The sequence below is a fragment of the Xiphophorus hellerii genome, chromosome 12, assembly GCF_003331165.1.
Source record: "Xiphophorus hellerii strain 12219 chromosome 12, Xiphophorus_hellerii-4.1, whole genome shotgun sequence".
Classification (NCBI taxonomy): Eukaryota; Metazoa; Chordata; class Actinopteri; order Cyprinodontiformes; family Poeciliidae; genus Xiphophorus; species Xiphophorus hellerii.
The window spans coordinates 11,294,463-11,316,422 of NC_045683.1; the positions used below are offsets into that span (position 1 = coordinate 11,294,463).

The following is a 21,960-nucleotide window of genomic DNA, read 5'->3' on the forward strand; positions in this document are numbered from 1 at the left end:
AATTGAGTAAATGTAAGTGAATACCCATCTCTGAATTTAATTCAGTTTATTTGCATAGCGCCATTCCACAGCCAAAATAATCTGATGACACTTTACATCCCAAAATATGAATCATATCAAACCAATACAGTCCTATCGTGAAGACAGATTTAAATTCAGTTACATATTATTTCAATCTACATTTTAGTAATATTAAATGCACTTATAACTTTTTATTTTATTTTATTTTACATATGTTATACAACAAAATCTGTTCACTGTTGCATGTTTTCTTTCATGATTTAACAACTTGGATAAAGAGTTTTCCTTCAATCGATTGAGTCAACCATCAAGCACATTTTTTGTCTGTATTTGTTATTAAAATATTTAAGTGTTATAAAAAGAAACCTGCGATAGAGTCAAATTATTGTTTTTTAGCACTCCAAATTCAGAAAGAAAAAATAACTTTTACTATCAATAATGACATTTTAAAGTTTGTATAACAATCAATCATTTTACTTTATTTGAATATACAATTCGTACAAAGTTATCAAGAAGGTGAAAAACCCTAAAATAAAAGAAAATATGCAGCAATATATAACCTCAACTTTACTGGAGTGGACAAAAAGTGCTCTCTTTTTGAAATACCCGTCTTCATAAGTCCACAACATTTATTTTAATCTTATCATGGCTTTAAACAATCTTTTTCTCAATAAAACTATTTAATGTTGCACTCAAATTCAAGCCACACCTTCACATTTCAAAAGGAAATACAGGCGTCTAGCAGGCTTTGGCATCCTCCAAAACTTAGAAGAAATAGACCTTCTCGTAGGCAGTAAAGTTTGAAGTGTAGACAGGAGTGAACTTGTAGATCAATGAGGCGTCTTCCTCCTCAGGAGAGTCAAAACGATGGAAACTCTTCCGTCCTAAACAAAGCACAGATGATTATCCTCACATTACAGTTAAAGCTGTAATGAGAGGATAATTCTCACCTAATTCTTACCTTCATTGATAAAAAACTCAGCTATCTGCGACGACAACCGAACAGCATGACTGGAGTGAGGAAAGCTAAACTTTCTGTTCCACTGAAAGCGGTTCACCTCGGGATGCCACTGCACTCCGTAGAACGGATACCTTTTGCCTGGCAGGGCAGAGGAAACGAAAGGACGTACTGTCACCGCCCGGCTCAAGAGAAACAGTCTGGCTTTTCACTTCCACACTCAAATAATCGAATAACCTTCAATGGTGGAGACGAAGTGAGCTCCATTTTCAGCAACGTTCGTTGACAGCAGGGAGAAGAAACCGCTCAGCTTCTCGTTTTTCTGGAAAGCCTGGAAGAACAGTTTCATTTTCCATTTAAGTTTTCAACATTTCACCACATTATAGCTGGAAACGCCAATGTATTTTTGTAATAGACCAACACAAAGTAGTTTGTATTTGTGATGTTGGCGGAAAACAGAAAATCTGAGAAGTGCGGCAAGCATAATTTTTTTTTTTTGCTCCAGTCACGGCTGCAGGTTTTTCAGGCTTTCAGGCTATCCTTTGCAAAATAGCTCAAACTCAATTAGATGGATGGAGACTATTTGTGAACAGCAAGTCTGGCCACATATTCTTAATTGGATGTAGGTTTGGACTTTGACTAGGCCATTGTAACGTTTAAGAACATGTGCTGATCTGAACTCTTCCTTTGCAACTGTGGTTGCCTGTTTAGGGTAAATGTCTCAACTTAAAGTGCCACTAAACCCAAAATCAACTTTTTTCTTTCATTTTTGGTGACAAACTGCGTAAATAAGTTAATTAGGGTTTTATCTTAATGTTTCTGTGCTAATTTTGATGTTTTTGTGTACATTTGTTTAGTTCTGCCTAAACAGTCTCACTCCTGAGGTTGAACCCTGGCTCAGGCAGTCGGATTTTCCTATTGGTCATAACGGTACAACTTGTTTGATGACTCCGTCACATTACTGTTTGTTCTGGTACAAAACCATCTCATTCAGAGACATTTATCCTCTACGTTGTGGTTGGTTGATCACATTAAAACATACGTATGGAACAAAATATGGAAAAGTTCAAGCAGTGTGAAAACTTGGAAAATTTCCTTTATTCTAATGATTATTATGCTTTTCTTGCTCCTAGAGTTGCTGTCAAAAACAGCGAACAGCGTTCACTACTGTACAGTTCAGATAGATGGCTTGATTTAATGTGACTCAGGCATTAAAAGTACAACAATACGCCTGATTTTAACTGTGGATGTGGCTGAGGTGCCCATCTCTGATCGTCCAAACAGTTTGCAAGAAAAACTACGTCTACGTATCTATCAAGTTGTATCACACACTTCCAATAAAAAATATGTATTTGCATGAAAAATATGACGTATTTTCCTTTTAGGGGTAAAAACAACAAAAGAGGAAGATACCTCTACTGTCAGGCCATAATTGTGAAAATTGCCAGTCAGAGGTTCTTCTGTCAAAGCCTTTATTAGCTCTTTAGAAAAACCTTGGAACATCCTGCTGGAGAGGGCTTCTGTAGAAATAAAAGCATTAATTTAGAAACATGAAATGCATCTCTGTAAAGTTTAAAACTAAAATTGAAGATGTTTAGATATATACTGATGTCCAAATTTAGATGAAAAGTTGACAGACTGCAGACTTTCAGTATCTTTCTTCAGGATTAATTTGAACAAATCATGTCTTCTAACAATTATCAAAAAAATTTTCAAAAAACACTTTGTGTTGGGGAGGTCATTTTAATCACTATAGTGTAAAAATATCAGCCGTTCCTGTTTAACTTCCCTCTGCTGACCCCAAGTGTTGGGATTCGCATCATGTATGTTGCAAAAGACATGACGTTTAACAACAGTTTATATTTCCTTAACCTAAAAAACAATCCAAGCGATTAAAAGACATCAGTGATGCCACAGAAAGGTTTCACCTGTGGTTAGGTTGAGGGGCAAAGCCTCATTTCTAGCTGGAGTTGCTGAGAGCAGATTCTCTTCGGCCACCAGCACAGTGAGCAGCTGCATGCCCAGACAGGTTCCCCAGATGGGGAAGAAATCCCCTGCATCATTGGCCTGGAACAAGCACACTCATTTTACTTCTCTACGCTCCGAAAACAAAAGAAACGTGAGAACAATGCATAACCTCTAAAGGCTGTTTATAAAATCTTTCTCATTTTGTGGCCAAGAGCATATAGATGGATTACTGACTGGGTCTAACACACAGAGTCAGCAAAGCAGATACAAATTAGGAAACACAAGTAACTTCAAAAATGAATGACGACAAAGAAATGCAGAGCAGCAATTAAAGCACAACAAGTACTTGAAGTGTACATGTCTTAAAAGCATGCAAAGTTTTCTATTTAGATGCCCTGAATGAATGCAAAGAAACAGATTGTTAATGAAAAGGATGCAAAATGAGGGTGAAAACACACAAAAATTACAGTTAACAAAATGAAGAACAAATCACAGTCAGTGCTGAGAAAACTTTAGAAATATTAACCAGAAAGTTAAACAAGTTGCGCTGTACCCACCGTCAGAGCAAGTTTATAAAAAATCTTGGCCACCCTGGCAAAGTCTGAGGTCGTCAAATCTACGGCTCCACCGATGAAAAACAGGCTGAATACCACAAAGAAATTAAAAATGGTAAATATTTTAATTAAAGATTCAATTGTTCTCCTGTAGAATAATAAATATGTTGGGTTTTCTCACCCATTTATCTTCTTGAAGATGCTTTCATACTCCGCAGTAGAAAGAGTCAATCTGTCAAACAAAACAGCTCAGTCAGTGGTCATTTAATGTTTATGCATTTTACAAACAGAAGCAATCAGATATTATCACATTTTTTAAAACATCATCAAACATTTAATACATGTTTTTATTGTATAGTTGAGAAATTTTCAACTGGACTGAGATTAGGGATTGGGAAAAGCGTTCCAGAAGCTAAATATGAACCATCCAAAATAAGTTAATCATGTGTCCAGGATTATTTTACATTATAAATAATTTATTAACTGACATTTAGGAAGAGTTATGAAGCCATTTCTAAGACTGTGGGACGCCAGGGAGTGAGAGTTGTTCTACACAAGTGGGGTAAACATGGAAAAGTTGTGAACTTTCCCAGGGTTGTCCACTAAAAATAGTCCAGGATCTAATCCAACAGGTCATAAAAGAACCAAGAACAACATCTAATGAGCTTCAGGGCCGTTGCTTCATCGCTGAGGTTCTGGTCTAAAGTCAGAACCACAGCTGAACAAAAATGACACAAAGTCTGTCTGCCTTTCAAACAAAATCTTAATGATCCCAAAGATTTTCAGTAAGCTATTTTATGCACTGGAGACAAACATGGTGTGTGTGCAAGCCTGCTTCAATAAGCAATAATTAATTTATCACAAGATAACACAAAACAAACATGATTATTTGTTTTTCTCATGTGTCTCTTTCTACAAAAGACTGGATGACCAAAGGTTTCATCCACTTTATTTGTTGTTTTGTTTATTTACTTTGCATATTTAAAATGTCTTCTGGTTTTAGCATTAAATGATCATTAGAAATTAAGATTTATTGATCTTACATTACTTCAAAATGGTTTCAAAAACAACAATGTTATAATTTATCACAATAACTTCTTGGGTAATACATCATCCAGGAAAACTTGTTATAATGACAAGGCTACTTTCAAGTCCAGATAGTCCATCTCTGAATGACTGTAAATTCAGAAACTGGAGTTTTTGAGGCGGCCTAGTCAAAGTCTGGGATTAAATGCTACTAGGATGCTGAAGCCTGACTTTAACAGAGCGTTCACGCTTGAAACCCCCCAAATGTGGCTAAATCAAACAATTTGCTAAGATGGGAGGACTAAACTTTCTCCACATGGAGGTAAATGACTGCAGTTATCACAAACTGGATAGCAGTTGTTGCTGCAAAACATGTTAAAATCAGGTACTACATTAGTTTTTGACTAATCCATCCATGTATTGTGGAATTGTCTTTCACTACAGGATCACAGGGGGGACAGTCTCTTTCTTCAGAAGCCATTAGCGAAATTAAAAGCCATCACAAAATAAAAAAGTTTTTAAAAAATAGAAACTTTTTTTCCTCACAATATTAAACCTCTTCTTATCATCTTGCTGCCATTTTCACAGGTAAAACCAGCGGCGCCTCCAACCCACCTGATCGGCATCACCCTGCTTCCTCCTGACTCGATGTAGTTGACGTAAGACTCGGGTATGTATGTCGCTCCAAAAGGTTTCATGACATCATCTGAGACCATCTGAGTCAAAACACCTGATCAGCAAAACAAATCACAAAAACAATCAAACGTGGCTGTGACAAACTAATTTCACTGGGTTTCTTTTACACGCAGAACTCCTAAATAAAGTTTCTTACCAATCACCGGTCTGTCGTTCAGCGTCTCCTGGTTGAGATTAGCAGGCATGGCTTCATGGCAACAGATGAGGCAAATGGAAAACAGGAAGAAGCAGATTAAAAATCTTCTGCTAGGCATCTTTCCTCTGAACAATTCAGCAAAAAATATTCTTACAAACCTGCCAGAGGGTTCAGTTTGTGATAATAGTAACTACATACTTATATATATGTAGAAGTAGAGGCGGATACAGTCAGAAAGGGGAAGTGAGGAATGCCCTGCTTTGCATGTGATGTCTGTTTTACTGCACATGCCGGTCGGACAAGTTCACTGCTGACGTAAGCACAAAAATATCCTGCAGATGACATGGAGTTTTTGGGAAAAGTTTCATCCGTTGGTGTGGTAAACAGTCCAGGTTCATGCATCTCACATGGGGTTTTGCAAAAAGAACTTGCTGCAGGTCTCAGTGAAAATCAGAAAATGTGGTGTCAGACAAGATCGTGCGTGTGAAAATGAAAGCAATAGTTTAAGGCTGTTTCCGTTTCAGTAATTAAGAGTCAGTAAGAGTCTGTGAAACTCCAAACTTATTCCAATGAAGCTGCACAAGCATTTTGGAAAATCTGTGGCTTTTATGTGCATTTGAAAAACTTTTCTGCTTATAAAACCTACAAGGAAACATTACTTATTAGGCAACCTGTTCTGAAGTTCTTGGATTACATAACATTAGGGCACAACTTCTTAAAGTTAGGAAACTTCATTGGCCAATATGAGCACAATGAAATGGCAGTAAAGCAAGCTGGCTGAAATAACTTCAACTGCTGTGTTAACACTGATAAAAGACCATCCTGGATAAATTAAAAGTGACCTATTATGCTGCCTTGAACAGGTTAATATAGGTCTATACAAAACATGTTCATTACATTTTTGGAGTAAAATTCATCTTAGATAATGAGATGTTACTCTGGCTACTTTCAGAACTAGCTGTTTTAGAGTCTCCTGTCATTCAAACCCAAATAAGCTGCTGCTGGCCACTAGACATTTACACTCGCATGTGAAAATGGCTGCAAACAGATGTGAAATTATACAACTGTACAACTTTGAAAAGCAGAAGTAGAGCCACCTGCACAACCAACAAAGATGCAGCAAGTAGTTTCTGGATGGTAAGTCAACAACAAATCACTTATCTTATCCATCAGCTGTTGTGCAGCACATATAGCGGTAAAATCAGCTGACCAAACGTTCTGGAGCGTAACTTGGGTTGCTAAGTAACAGACTGGGCTTTGCTTGGGTTGCTAGGTAACAGGTGGGCTTACTGGGGTTGCTAGGTGAGGGGCAGTGCCTGCTTTTTATGTGATGTTACATTCGGGAGGTTTTTTAAACGGCACATTAGTTATTTATAAAAAATATTTCCCTGCCCATTTACAGCTAATGTTTAACAAATTGTCTTTCTCAAAGAAAGTTTCTGGCAAAGTACCACAAACCAGGTCTCTGCACACTGTAAAACATTTGAAGGAGGTTTATCTTGAAAATGAAAGCCCACCTGCTGCCTTGAAAATGCAATTTAAGTCAACAAGAAAATTGTATTGGTTCTAACTCAAGAATTAAAGTTCATGTAGTTGATTTAACAACAAGAGACAAGTTGTCTAAACATTTTGAATTGTAAGTTTTAACTTAATGCTGCAATTTAAACCAAATAATTATTTCACAATACTCCAGAAAAAACTGCCCTCACCTAGTTAAAGAGCATATGTTTCTCTAGGCTTTTAAAAAAATGGTCTTAAAGAACCAGATATGGTTTATGTAAACTTCAGTATTCAATCAAACAAAAAGTTTGATTGAATACAGTAAATATGTAATCATATTTACAGTAAACATGTGGCCATATTTACTGTAAATATGTAACCAAACATCCTCTAAAAATTCTCTTTCTGTTTATTCCGGCATTTAGAGAAGAGAAATAGTTTTTATACTCATAACTGACTCCAAACAGGAAACGTTTGTCTGATTTTAATCCAGACAACTTAGTGGTCAGACTGGTCTGTTTTTCTAAAGTCTCACTGATGAGTGATGCATTCTGCAAGTAAGATATTGACTGCTTATAAAGACTAGAAGAACACTGTTTCATAAAAACAATGTCACTTTTTCTGTGCTGATCATTTAAATGTTTTACATATTTCCCTTTTGCTCCACACTCTACATACTGATATTTTAAAAAGTGACAAAAACATGAAATTTGGAAGTTTTGCAATAAAGTCGATGACATGAGAACATTTATGGTAGACATTCCTTTATTTTTCAAAAAGAAGTATTGATAACGGAACAGAAACATGAATTAAAACTGATCTAAAATAATCAGACAAATGTCATGCTGGAGAATATGAACCACCAAATAATTAAAAGCTGCTTCTTATATCAAAAAGAGTGCTTGTTATAATTTGGTCAACATTTTTGTTTTATTTGGGTTCTAAGAAAAGCAATCCACTAACAATCTGAGAGGGACTGGTACATTCACTGCATAAAGTGGACTGGTTTATCAGGGTTATAGTGACAGCATTTTGGTCTCCATGGCAACTGCAACTTTTTTCTGACCTCAGATCAGATTTAGTAAAGACCTATAAAGAGGTCAGAGGAAACAGTTTGAATTTATTTTCCTTTCAAAAGCTTCCAAAGGAATGTAATCTCAGTCTTAGGATAAAGCTGGGTGAATCTTTGATGATTTATAGGCTCATAAATTCAACACTGGTGAACTTTATTGATTCAATAGTCAAACATTAAACAAATGTCACGGATGATAACGAGATAAAAGGATTACAAACTGATATTATAGAGCTGCAATACAATTTCTTGATATATGTTGAGCTTTTTTGGGATCGTGTCAGTAAAAAAACAAGGTTCCAGTGTGAAAGAAAGTTAATGTTTTTGTAAAATCCACTAACTGGTGGTGAAAATGTCATCTCCGGGCAACAGAAGAATAACAATAGATTTGATCAGTTTCTTCTCATAAGCACCTTTTTAAAAGTTGTTTTTTTTAAATGAAATTATCACCTACCTTACTGAAAGCAGTAACATTTTAAGTGAACATCACTTTTTGTTTTACAATAATGAAATTCTAAGGTGGGAAAACCTTAAGCCTGTGGGATCAAGCATCTGCATAAAGTGTTGAAACAAGCCCACTTAAATGAGATCAAAGTCAACAGTAACCAAAAGACGCAAAAGTCTTTCAAACAGCACAATAAAACGGTTGGTCCTTTCAGTCACACAACAGTCCACTAGAAGATACTGTCTGACATCCAGATGGATGTCGATCACATCAGCTTTGTCCTGCAAACAAAACACAAAGTAAAAACATTTGATTTCCTTTAAATTATTTTGTCAATTTTTACTTAAAAATTGCATACAGAAATTTACCTTTACTTCTTTCAGTAATGAGTGAAAAAATGTCTATTACCATTACAGCAATCAAATCCTTCCTTCCTATAACGTCTCACCAAGTTTCTGCATGTTTTCACTGGTATTTTGTCAATTTACTTATTAATATATATTTTTCTTAAACCCTCTTACACTTATACTCTTTCCTCACAAATACCTGAAGTTTATTAAATAACAGAAAACCAAGAAATTACATTTATGTGACTATTTACGGTTATGAAGCTCAAAACGGAGATGTTTCTACAACATAAATGGAGCCCACTTGTTGTAAATTCAGTTTATTTGGACTTCATTTGGAAGCAATAAAATTGGTGTAATGCAAACCATCTAATCTTGAATGTCAACAAAACAAAAGAAAATATTAATTCAAACTTTAATCTACCAGGAGTACAAATGGCTCCACATCTGGACTGAATCAGTAAGAGGAACATAATAAATCAAATAAATAGAAACTAAATGAATTTTGCTGAGTTGCATGTGAAAGCTTCACGTTACTTAATACAGGATGTTCATACAGGACTTCGCCCACATTTCAAGCTTCTTTTCCTGGTTGGGCTAACGTTTACCACTTCTTAATCGCTTTAGTTGGATATTTCAGCATAAACAGCTAATTACCGATAAGAGACAGAATTGGTCTGTTCCAATTCAGCATACTGATTTTTATTTCCAGATTAAGAAGCAGCCTTACCCTGGAGTCTGGCTATTTCTTGACGAATGTCTTCATAAACAGCAGCTAAAACCTCATCCTTTGGCTTCAGACCATCCAGAAAAACTGCAAAAACAGGATAATCATGCAACACCTGCAATCTTTAACATTTTTACAAACAGTGCAACAGTTTGAGCTTTAAATATTGACAAGGTTAAGTGTAATAAAATCAGTACTATTATCATTAGAAAAGGGCAAGTTGCCGTTATCATAGAAGTACCTGTAAAAATCAATATGCTGCTCATACCTAGTCATTATTAAATTGTACAAGTCCATAATCTAAAGGCCATTCAACATTTTAGATGTCCTCTCACCAATTTCTGAAGTGATTATCTCCATCTCCTTGCGGTTTTGAATGTACATCGGCCACACGTATCCATCAAAGTAGTTTGGAGGGTCTGGAGGTGCATACACCCTCATACTGCCAGGACAAAACCACAGAAACAGCTCTCAAATTAAGATTTCACTGAAAATCAGAGTGAAAGTAGTCAAATGTTTTCAAAATTACATTAATAATACCAAAAAAGAGAGAGATGAGTACCTCCGTCTCTTCTTACAGATGTCATAAGGTATTTCCAAAAAATATCTCATGTCAAACATCTCATTTAAAGGCCTGGAAGGACAGAGAGTGAAAAGTATGATTAAAGGACGGCTAGGAGAATTTTATGCTAATATAATATAATAATATATAATAATATAATATTAAACTGTGAGATGCAACAGAAATAATGGTGACTAGAAACAGCAGATCAATTATTCTACAAAACATTTTCTATGTAAATAAAGGAGACAGAATTTCACAGTTTTCATGAATGAGATTAGAAATTAAAAAATAAAATGGAAAAACATCCATCCATCAATTCATCCATCCATCCATCCTGCATTTTGTACCTGTGGTTGAAAATGAGGAAACCTTCCACTATCAGAACGTAAAGTTCGTCATCAGTGGATGCATCTTTGGCTATCAGGCCTCGCCGCCTCAGGAACTCATGAGGGTCTTTTCTCCAGCAGTAAACCTCCTTCATCATCTTCTCCATGTGAAGAGCATCAAGCGCTTAAAGAGAACGCAGCTAGCATCATCTCCATTTCTCAGCTGAGACACATTTAGGTCAAATTAATTTTAATACACGATAAGTGACATGAAACGTCACTAAAATACCAAAAACGATGTTACCAGAAAAACTTTTTCAGGATGGGCATCACATAAAAAGAGTTGGTTTATAATTATAGAACCTAAATTTCAGTCAAAATCATTAAGTTAAATAACAGATGAAGTGTTTGAACTTACTGTCATATTGCTTGAAGCCGTTACTGTCCACTGGTACAACACAGTCATCCTGACAAGAATAAATAACTGTAAACTCTTATCTGTTGTGCCAGAAATGGTTAAAACACCAATATTATACAAGGAAGCCTTCATGGTTTACTTTAAAATACGTATCCTGAGCAATGATGCAGCTGTTGTGTATTTTCTGGTGAAGAAATTGGGAGAGGGTAGATTTTCCTCCATTGGTCACACTGCGATTAAAGCAAATGGAAATTATAAATGAAGGTAAATAAATCTAACAGAAAATACCTACTTAAGAGGTTTTCTCCCAGAATCGTAAAGAGTAAACAAGTCTTATCAGCCCTCACTGCCACATGGTTATCACAAAGTCTACTGATCCTTCAGTTTCAAGTATTTTTGCACATTTTTCTTTCCTGTTTTCTCCTACTTTGTATTTAGTGGTCACATCGGAAGCACTTTACAATGTGAAACCTTGTAATTCCGTTATCAGTGGTTCCGTTTTTCGGTGATGTTGTGTTTGCTGAGCAGCAATGCGTGAAGGTTAAAACATTTACACATTAGTTTGCTTACAGCATTCAGATTTACTTACCCGCCAACTCCAACAATTAAAGTCTTCATTTGCGAATGCTCACGGCAAAACTGCTGATGCGTGTCTCTAGTTATAAGAAAATAACAAAAAAAAAAAACAACAACTCACGTTTAACTAAGAGACAGCCGCATTGTTTACCTACACAAATACAACCCTCCTCTCTGTCACTCGTTTCCGCCCGAGGACGCATGTGATTCGCTGAAGACGGTGTTACGTCACGCCCATTGAGAAAGAAAAAATATGCGCGTTAGATTGGCTGCTGATTTATGAAAATATGTTTCAATTAAAATTTAGAATATGTTCCTAATAACACAATAAATACCTACAATAAAACTTTATTAATATTAGTAACTGTTATTTCTACTGACTATACATTTTACATAAATTAACATAAGTGATTACAAATAATACATATTTTAATTTTTATATAAATTAGAAAATTAAAATGTATATTATTTGCTATTGTTTATGTTAATAAATAATTACAAATTGTTTAATAAACAACAAAACAAAAACAATAAACAATTACAAATAATATACATTTTAGTTTTTATATTCATTATAAAAATTTATAAAATTTTAGAATTAATTTACATGAATTATAAAATTAAAATGTATATTATTCGTAATTGTTAATTTATGTAAAATACATAGTCAATAAAAATAACAGTTACTAATATTAATAAAAATATGTATTATTTTTATTATCTTAATCTGATTATTTTTCTTTTATCATATTATCATTGTTTTACAGCTATTATTTCTAAGATTACTAACACTAAAAATAAAATCAATATCCTTGAAAATATTAATGAAATTGTCCATATTAATTGACCTAATACACTAAATACTAAATCATTAACTTTACAATATCTATCTATCTATCTATCTATCTATCTATCTATCTATCTATCTATCTATCTATCTATCTATCTATCTATCTATCTATCTATCATGAGCGGTGCGCATGCGCACGTCAAGTTTTCCGCTTAAGTTAACTTCCTCATTAGCAGCGTTAGCTTCAAAGTGATCCACAGTCCAGCGTCGTCTCTGTCTGAACCATCTTTCTTTTCGGTTCGTCTTCGAGCTTCACAGATGTCTAAGCCTCCTCCCAAGCCGGCCAAGCCAGGTAAGACTATGTCTTTCGTGACTTTTGACTTAATTTCCCCCAAAAAACTTTTCTTTCGGTGTTGTTTGGTACGTGGACAGTGCACCTTGTCTTGTTGAGTGGCTGACGCAAATGGGCGGAGGGTACGCTTGTTAAGTTTGTCTGAAAGCTCGGGGTAGAAGACCTAAATGCAGTAATTAATTGCTTTATTTCGGGGATTCCAATAATATAACTCCATAGGAAGGAAGGGGTAGGGAGGCTTTATTTGGGTGTTTGCTGGGTGACCGGGGCACCAAGCTCTGAGGCCGCCGTCACTTCCCCATTTCCATCATTCATGCAGTAACTGCAGCTTGCTGCCCCAGAGGTAGCTTCAGTCAAATAGGTGACTGTGTGGTCACACCTGTGTATTCTGATTGTCTTCCTTCCAGTGCAAAGGCCGCGTTTTAAATCAGTGGATTTCCTTAGAGGTCATTTTTAAACCTGTAAATATTGTCTGCAGCAGCTACTGAACAGCGATAACATCCATCTTTCCTGCAACACTTGAATTAAAAAATGTACCAAACTTCATGTTTTCAATGTTCTTTCATGCTAAATTATTCATATTTTCTCTACATTCAAAATAGTAAATCGGGCTTATTTAAAATCTCATCAGACCTAAACTTAATTAATGCATAAACTCAGATACTGCTTCTTTTGTGTGGTAATGTAAAATGCTGTTAATTGCTAAAAATCTATTTATGCTTGATTGTTCTATAAACTTTCTTTATTATGGGATCACTTTTATTATCAAAATTGCTGAATTTACGCAAAGTTTATTTATATACATGGTACTGGGAGATGAGTGCAGTGCTGCGCCTTACCACTGGTGGCGCTGTGGTGCACACTGAGTAATGTGCATGTCCACTTTTGTCTCTCTTTAAATCGCCAGTGTACCTGTTGATTACACCTATCCCATTGCTTTTTCTTCTGAGATAAAAAAAACACTTTTCGAAAGGAATATCATGAGGAAAATGTGGGTTAATTTTAGTTGCACTACTTAACAGTAACCTAGCTTTCTTTGAGAAAAAACCTCCACTGTATCAATGTATTTATAAATAATTTTTTAAAAAATTTATAAGACTTGGAACGATTAATTGGACCGATCTTGACGAATTACCTATTGAAAGAATCATCAAATAATCGATTAATGTTAACTGGAGTATACTCAAAATTAACAGCATAAATTAAGCCAAAATTAGAAAATGTAGGCAATAAAATTATTTTCTCATTTGAAAAGGGGATTGAATTATTTATTTGCATCTTTTAATGTATTTATATTATTGTATAAAATAGGCTTACATGAAAAATCTGCAAAATCTTTAAAAAAATTTTTAAATCTGATTCAAACCGAATAATCAATAGAATAATAGATTACTGAAATAATCATTAGTTGTAGCCCTATGTTATGCCATTAAGTAATTCATACCTACAGGATTTGGTTCAAACTGGAATCAGAACCAAAAGTAAGTGGACATTGGGTTCAACAGTAAAACAAGATCAGATGAAAATACAGTTGAAGTAAATGACATACAAGATTTAAGAAGTTTTATGACCATTTATGTCCTTTAATTCCTGAAAATACTTGAAATACTGAAAAATAAGCCCAGAAGCCATAGTTTCAGTACATTATCATTACAGGTGCAACATGGGGAATGAGCTGCCCTGAAACCGTCAGAAACACATTTTATGTTTCAGCTTTTTGGCTACAAATTAAAAGTGGAAGAAACTCAACACACACACTATTAGCTTAGATATCTACTTATGACAATAAAGCAGGGGTAAAAATCACCAAAAAAAACTGTATATAGCCAATATATTTTTATTCTATTTGTAAATGCTTGTATTTATGTCACAAATCATCCCTGCTTTAATAATTGTTGTATTTTGAATTTGATATCTGGATGTGATCTCAAGACTCCCACACTTGTTTTTTGATACCAAGTTTAGTTACCAATGTTTTACAAAAACAGAAATTTTGATTTTACAATAAGTAATCAATGAATTCACTGTATATAATAATTTCTATGAAGATTAGGCTCAGAATGAACAGAGGCGCATCTCATCAGCAATAGGAACAAATTTGATGGCTCCACAGAAGATTATCTGGATTATGTCGTCATGTCTGGTTCATCATATAACAGGTTAAATCAGGTGCTGTTTTTCTGTCTGTGCACAGAGTTTGTATTTGGTTTTGTTCCCTTTTTTTAGTTTTCTGCTTTTTACTACATAATCTGACTATTAACTGTAATCCTGACTCATGACAAATGCTGCAGGGTTTGGAGTGTTGTATTCAGATTTAACAAGACCTGGTGTGCAGATGTTGCTTTGAACAGCTGGCATTTGGTTTGCAAGAATGAGGTTTATTTTGTAAGTTGCCACAGATTTCTAGCCAAACACAAATTCTTGTATTTAGGAATTAAGAAATTAAACAGAGCTGCTATTGTTGTGTTTTTGTGGACTGTACAAAAACTCTTATTTTTCTCTTTTTAGTCCTGTTTTAGGTTATTTTCCTCTTGAATCTGTTCTGTTGCAGAGGGTTTTAGATAAAGCCAGAGCCTGGTCTCCTGAGCTGAGGTATTTGTGTGTTTAAAATAACATGACTGGGCCTGCAGAGCAGCAGACATGAACAGAACTGGTGTTGTGCGGTGGTACAGACCCCCCCCTTTTAACCTCTAAACACTGTGCATCTAAACATTCCAGGTGCTGAAATAAAAGATTTAAAAACTCCTAATTCTAATAATCGTAAATATATTTAAGCTTGTCGCCATCTGACCTTTTGATTCATTGCCGTTTGTTACACAACGTGAGATTTCTTCATGTGTTCTATGCATGTGTCACCAGACACCACAGCTCTGCATTTTATTTTTACAGCTTTCCCAGTAAAGATAATAAATGCACTTATAAAGAATGCATCTGTTTGTGGTTTTAAATCATGCCGTTGACCTAATCGGGGTGTGACACGTTTGAAAAGGAAGTCGACTGAACAAAGTAGCACAGGGTTCTTTGGTGATGCCTCACCAAAAGAACGATGCAAATCTTTTTGTTTGGTTACAGAGTTTGACTCGTTCTGGTTAAGCTGAGCTAAACCGGCGCCTCGTTATTTGTGTGCAACCCGGTGGCTATGCTGCTTACTAAACTTTGCATTTCTGTTGTTAACATTCAGCTCATGGCGGTGCGACTTCAGGCTTAACTGTTTAAAAATGCTTCCATAAGCTTTTTGTGGGTTTCTGAGCGTCTTCTGCAGGCGGACCACAACCACCCGGGTTGCATTCTTATAGCAGAGCGAACTCCAGGCCAGAGCAGGCCCAGGGGGAAGGCCCTGTTGCACAATGACCCACTGTGTGTCTTCTTGTGCTGCATGTAGTAATAAGTGTGTATTGTAATTTGGCTGCAGGAGAATCACACCGGTTTGATTTGTGATTACATCCAGGAATTTCACCATGTTGAAGCCAGCTGGGCTGCAGGAGTGAATTTGCACTGATTGTACTGCGACTCCTTTGTGTGTCCTTACTGTGTTTTTTTTCCAACATGGCTTCTGTTTTAACCCATCTAGCAGCTCCATGTTTCATTTAACAAACTGTTTTTATGTTCTTTTGCAGGCCAAGTGAAGGTGTTCAGAGCGTTGTTCACCTTCGATCCCAGAACGGTAAGAACTGTCATTTAATTTCGGCAATATCTTTTGATTATTAGTGACAATTTCTCAATATAACTTAATAAAAAGGAACTTGATTTGTAATATTAGTTTTTTAATGTGTTTAGAGATCTACATCGATTCCTGTTGCAGAATACAGTAAATCATGGTTAATTACTGATGCAAAAAATTTAGTTTTGCAGAAAATTCTGGGACTTTTCTAAGTTTTGTTTAGAAGTCAAGATGCAGTTCACCATCTGACCACTAGATGGAGGCAGAATGACTTATGGAATCCTTAGCAACCAGAACTTTAGCTGGTTTAGCGATCATTATTAAGCTTTTTTAGCTTTTGCAAAGTGAGTTTTGAATGGTACAAAAACAATTCCACCCTTGAAAAAACCCCCCACAATTGATTAAGTTTATATTTTACAACATGCTGCTGTCTTTTGAATTAAACAAACTGCAATTTTCTTTTTGCTATGAGCTTCTTTGGTAACAGAAAAGAACATTAAATGTATATGAGGGGAAAAAGTTCCCTTTCTGGGTAAAATAAGGTCAGTTATCGATAATTTTTAGGGAAAGTGGACAACTTAAGAAAACGACAATTAACTTGCTGTTAACATAAAAATTAGGGGAAACAAAACTCTGTGTAAATGTTAGAATTCCTATATTTACCGTTTTGTTTTTTATAATAAAATGATTATTCCCAATTTTAATAGTTTTTAAAATCTTTAATGCCACCATGGAGGAGGTAAAAAGCCAGATGTGGTTCTGGAGCCACAGGTTGCAGATGTTTATCTTTTACTCTTTGATTTCCAAAATTTTCCCAACATTTCCAAGGACCTATTTCAGTCTGCCAACCATTTCTTGGTGCATGTTAGTTTTGATATAGTCTCTCAATTAATTTAGCAATCAGATCTCTAGCTGTAGGAATTATTTTGTTTCTGCAGGATAGACTAAACCAAATTTTAAGTTGAAATAGTTTTAAGCACAGGATGGTACATAAATTGAATGAAAATAAGGCAAAGTTGAAGTTGATCAGTGTGTCTAAGTGTCCCAGGGTAACAATGAGTTGTTGTTGTTTTTTTCAGCCAGATGAGTTGTACTTTGAAGAAGGAGACATTTTGTACATCTCAGACACGGTTGGTAAAAGTTGGGATTTCTCTGCTGCCTTTCTCACATCTTTGACTCTGCAGTTATTCTTCCTCTTTAATGTGAATCCTGCTACCTCTGCATGTTTTTTTTCTCTCCTTGCTACATGTTATACATCCCTTCTCAGATAACATGCTCCATCTTGATTTCACTTCCCCTTTTCATTTTCTCTGTGCTCTTAAATTTGCTCTTTTTATTCTGCTAGTAAAAATGAATGTTTATTTCAGAGCGACTCTAATTGGTGGAAGGGGACATGTAGAGGGAGGACAGGACTAATTCCTAGTAACTATGGTGAGTAAAGGAAAGATAATCCAGAAATAACCTAATAGTTTCACACAACAGTGGTCTTACATGATCTTGTTTTTCAGTTGCTGAGCAGGCAGAGTCTATTGATAATCCGATGCATGAAGCAGCTAAACGAGGTACGACTGTCTCAGTATTTAAATCGTTTGATCTTTTAATATTTTCAAGCAGCCATGACCTTTTAAACTGCTAATGGTTACCAAACTTTGTGTGTTTTCGCTCATTTGTGTATAATCTCAGGCAATATGAGCTGGCTGAGGGAATGTCTGGACAACAAGGTTGGGATTAACGGGCTGGATAAGGCGGGAAACACTGCCCTCTACTGGGGATGCCACGGAGGACATAAAGGTAGACAGTGAACATTATGTCATTGTTAGTGTATTGTTTTGCATGGGAAGTATTGTAAACAAAAATGATGTTTGTTTTGGCCCTTCTTTGTTCCCTGTATGCATAATATCCTAAACATGTTCAATATGTTCTCCATTTCCTGTCAGATGTGGTGGAGTTGTTGCTAAGCCAGCCCAGTGTGGAGCTCAACCAGCAGGTGAGGTGATTTTAAAAGCTCATTAGCAGCTTCACTCAAAGCTTGTTTGAGTATTTGAAAACAGGAAACATTTTCAGAGTGTAAAACCATAACCGACTGTGTTGGGTGTTAAATCAATAACTTCTACTAGAAACGCACCAATAAATAAGAGATGTTTGATTTTTCTCCATCATTCGTCAAATTCATTAAAAACTAAGATTCTGCATCTTTTGTGTATTTGTAAACCTTTCATCTAACAAGATGTTGCATGCATAAATTTTTTAAAATATAAACTTTTTAATGCGCTTAAATGGGATGTAATGCCTTCATTTTCATTTTCTTTTATGTTGACGCTAGCTAAAATCCTTCAGGTCAGTCGACCCGTCTCTGGGCTCCAAAGGTAGAAATGTTAAATGACCCTTCTCTGGTAATGCTAGTGTTTAAAGAAAACTAGAAAATATGTCTTGGAAATCAAACAAGTTAATCTCTTAACCATTTATATCTAAATAACCAAATGAAATGTAAAACAAACTGAGAATATTGAATACATACTGAGAATCAAATTCCTACCAATGACAAAACTCATAATGGAAAAAAACCTAGATGAAAATATTAAAGTAAAGATGAGTTTGGAAAATAGAGATTTAATTAAAAAGTTAATGCAAATAAAGTTGGCAAAGGTCATCTTGTCCTTTCAAAATGTAACTTAATTTCTACCCAAGGATAAATTTCTCACCATGTTGGAAAGAAAGTTTCCCCAAAATAAACTGTTCTATGATAAAGTCAACAAAAACTAGACTAAACCTAAGATGAGTAAACATGACTAAAATGTGACTAAAACTAAATAAAAAAATTCTGTCAATGTTAACACTGAGATTTTAATTCCATCTTCTATGAAGTTACATTCCTGGTTTGAATCAACATGATTAAAACAACTTTTTAAAATTAATTTACCACTAACTTTCAAGTTTAAACATGTCCTTAGTTTGTCACCGGTTGGGTGAATGGGTGTTAAATAGCGTCATAGTTGTTTAATGACCTTGTTTTTGTATTTTAGAATAAACTGGGAGACACACCGCTGCACGCTGCTGCCTGGAAGGGTTATTCTGACATCGTGGAAATGCTGCTTGCTAAAAGTTAGTTTCTCCTTTCATTTTAAATAGACACTGATATTTGAGAAATTACTAAGATTTGTCAAACTCATCAAATTTTGATTTCTTTACAGTTTTCTTTTTTTTTTCTTTCTACATCTCTGTAATTTACTTCAATGTCGATGTGTTTGTTTCAGATGCGAGGATAGACATCAAAAACAACGAGTGTAAACTGGCTGTCGAAATGGCCACCAATGCCCAGTGTGCTTCACTCATCAAAAGGAAGCAGGGAACCAGTAAGTTCTTCTTTGCGTACAGAACGTCATGGACAGGGAACAAGGCTGCTGTAGAACCGCAGGAGAAACTGCTGCAGCTAACACCACAGAAAACAGGTTTCCTAAAGCATGAAGCTGATCTGAGATGTTGCAGTAATTCAGAACAAGAAGCCGCTCTTTAAATCACTGTGGTCTCATTTACTGATAACGTTGCCACTACGTATTGCTGTAAAATAGCTGTTAATGTGATTTATTTTAAAAAGTTAATGATGTAGAAAATGATGGTAAACTCAGTTATATTTAGGGTTGTGATGGTAGATTGGTTAAACAAAATGATAAAGATTGAGAAAACATGTTAAAACTCAAATTAGTATAGCACAAACAGGGAATGTAATATAAATTAAACACAAAAACTAAATGGTTTCAGGGAAAAAGATGAAGTTGTTTGCAGTATTGAAAAAAAACTGGTCGAGCAGCTCCAAATACATCTAAAGAAAAGTTAGAAAATAACATTTGCATTTCCTACAGTGGCTGACAGGTGTGAACAGCCAAAGATGCTGGAAACACATGAATGAAAACTCCAAAACACACAAAAAACAAATGCAAAAGAAAAATTCTACAACTACAGGAAATGGATGCAAATGGGAAATGCCGCAAAAATGGCAAATATGAAATGCTGCAAGCTCGCTCTGTAGAATGGAAGTACTCCAGACCACTAGGGGGAGTCTGGAGTAGGTAATACATATGTTAATATGCTGCTATTTTATAATATTGTAAATGACTTTGTGTTTAAAAATGATGCACTTTTTATTTCTTCCTCAAACTATCTGCTGGACATCCTGTCTTTACTGAGGGTCTGATCCCATGTGATTTGGTAACCGACTCCCCCTAGTGGTCAGGAGGCCTTCCGTTTTGTGGACTGAATTTTCAGTTTTTTATTCTTGCAACATTTTTTTTTATTTGCAGTACATTTCTGTTGCCTTTGTGTTGGAGTTTGAGCCAGCGTGTTTGCAGTACATCTTGCCCCAGTAATTTTCAGACTTTCACCTCTTTCATTTAAAAGACACATATTTTCTCATAAATAAAAGGCCAGAAGAAGTTGAGTATTTCCCCATGAGTTCCACCTTTTAATCCATCTTCCGCCCTGAGATTAACAAATCAGCAGAACTTCAGGCTCATCGCCTCCATTCAACTTTGCATTGATGCAGAAATCGGACCAAGTATTCACTGCATATGCTGCACATTGCCAGATTAATTCTTTTTTTATTGCCGTTACTATTTATTCATTTGCAGTCTACATTTTGGAGGGTTTTATTTGTTTGTAAGGTCTGATAAATATCAGAAATTCATCACTGTTTACAAAGAATATATATGATACAGGTTTGACTTTTTGGACTGAATTAATAGAATAAGTGAACTATTCTACATTTATAGGTTTGTTTCTTTTGTTACAGCCATCACCCGGACACATAGCAACGCAGAGGAGTATTTGGATGACGAGGACTCGGACTGAGCTGGCTCCGGCTCGGTCAGACCGTCATCGCTGTTTTATATTGTTGGTTCTGTGGAGGTCGTGGAACTTTTAAGAGTTTTGTTTTTGTTGTTTTTCTTGCTAGTCTAAAATGGGATTCTTTAACTGAAACTCCATTTTAGCTGAAATATTTTGTTCAAACACTTCAGTTTTACTCCCTCTGCATATTGTGTGAGTTTCAAAGCACTGCGTTAATCCCATCGACTGTCTGCTTTGCCAAGTTCATTTCCTCATGTAAGAAGTGTATTTTGGAGCATTAAAGGCAGACTCTGTGGGCTGAGGTGCTTACGGTATGTAGTGGGAGAGATGTGACCAAAGCTCTTCAGAGACGTGCCTTAAAACATGCAAATTATGTATTTATAATGGAGATTAAAGTGCCAGTGCAGATTCAGAGATTTATATGACTTCTGTTTTGTTTCCAAGCTTTCCTGTCATTCCTGAACTCCTCAGTAGACCAAAGTGAATGAAACTGTTGCATCTTCCTGCTTCAAGGCAACTTAAACTTTTGCTGAAGTGAAGAAGCCTGCCTTTAACTTTTAGGATTAATTGGGCGAGTCTAAACCGTTCTTGCATGGTAAAAATCAAATAGCCTGTTACTAGTATTTTTTGTTTGTTTGTTTTTGTTATTTCCACTGGCAGCAGAGTCCTACTCTCAGTTCACTATAACCTGAATAACAGTTAAAGTATCTGAAAAAAGACTTGAGCTACTCTCTACTCTGTCCTAGAGTTTGATGTTTGATTTCCAGCCTGGGAGAAAAATTCCAATTTATTGCTGCTTTTCTATCTGTATTTAATAAAATGCCTAAAATCTATGCAACAGAATATTTGTTTCTTTGGTTGAGTGTAATGTTGCTTATGTTTCACAATTTTGTCTTAAAACTGCAATAAAAATGTTAACATCCAGTCTCACTTAATTGTCTTAAGCAATTTGCAACAAATTCAATACAGTGTTCAATTAG

General features: G+C 35.5%; 3 protein-coding genes across 4 annotated transcripts; 1 reads left to right on the forward strand and 2 right to left on the reverse strand.

Moving 5' to 3' along the window:
- Positions 1-31: 31 nt before the first annotated feature.
- On the reverse strand, positions 32-5,642 carry LOC116730477 (gamma-glutamyl hydrolase). 2 transcript variants are annotated; one of them, XM_032579746.1, is made up of 10 exons: positions 5,518-5,642; positions 5,360-5,410; positions 5,143-5,257; positions 3,683-3,733; positions 3,505-3,589; positions 2,908-3,046; positions 2,393-2,499; positions 1,217-1,310; positions 983-1,120; positions 32-905 (listed from the first exon to the last, which is right to left on the reverse strand). In XM_032579746.1, exons 2-10 carry the CDS (start codon positions 5,406-5,408, stop codon positions 787-789), a joined length of 897 nt encoding a protein of 298 aa, XP_032435637.1. In that variant the 5' UTR covers positions 5,409-5,410; positions 5,518-5,642; the 3' UTR covers positions 32-786. The 2 variants fall into 2 exon arrangements, with proteins under 2 accessions (XP_032435637.1, XP_032435636.1); XM_032579745.1 differs by having other exon boundaries at positions 5,360-5,550.
- A 1,964-nt stretch (positions 5,643-7,606) lies between these two features.
- On the reverse strand, positions 7,607-11,558 carry nmrk1 (nicotinamide riboside kinase 1). Its single transcript, XM_032577466.1, has 8 exons — positions 11,349-11,558; positions 10,899-10,989; positions 10,760-10,808; positions 10,363-10,525; positions 10,013-10,084; positions 9,786-9,892; positions 9,454-9,537; positions 7,607-8,657 (listed from the first exon to the last, which is right to left on the reverse strand). The coding sequence occupies exons 1-8, from the start codon at positions 11,375-11,377 to the stop codon at positions 8,647-8,649; spliced, it is 606 nt and encodes a 201-aa protein (XP_032433357.1). The 5' UTR covers positions 11,378-11,558; the 3' UTR covers positions 7,607-8,646.
- Positions 11,559-12,328: 770 nt separating this feature from the next.
- On the forward strand, positions 12,329-21,910 carry ostf1 (osteoclast stimulating factor 1). Its single transcript, XM_032579703.1, has 10 exons — positions 12,329-12,477; positions 16,095-16,141; positions 17,218-17,268; positions 17,506-17,569; positions 17,647-17,700; positions 17,822-17,929; positions 18,076-18,125; positions 19,162-19,240; positions 19,393-19,491; positions 20,925-21,910. The coding sequence occupies exons 1-10, from the start codon at positions 12,444-12,446 to the stop codon at positions 20,981-20,983; spliced, it is 645 nt and encodes a 214-aa protein (XP_032435594.1). The 5' UTR covers positions 12,329-12,443; the 3' UTR covers positions 20,984-21,910.
- Positions 21,911-21,960: the final 50 nt, after the last annotated feature.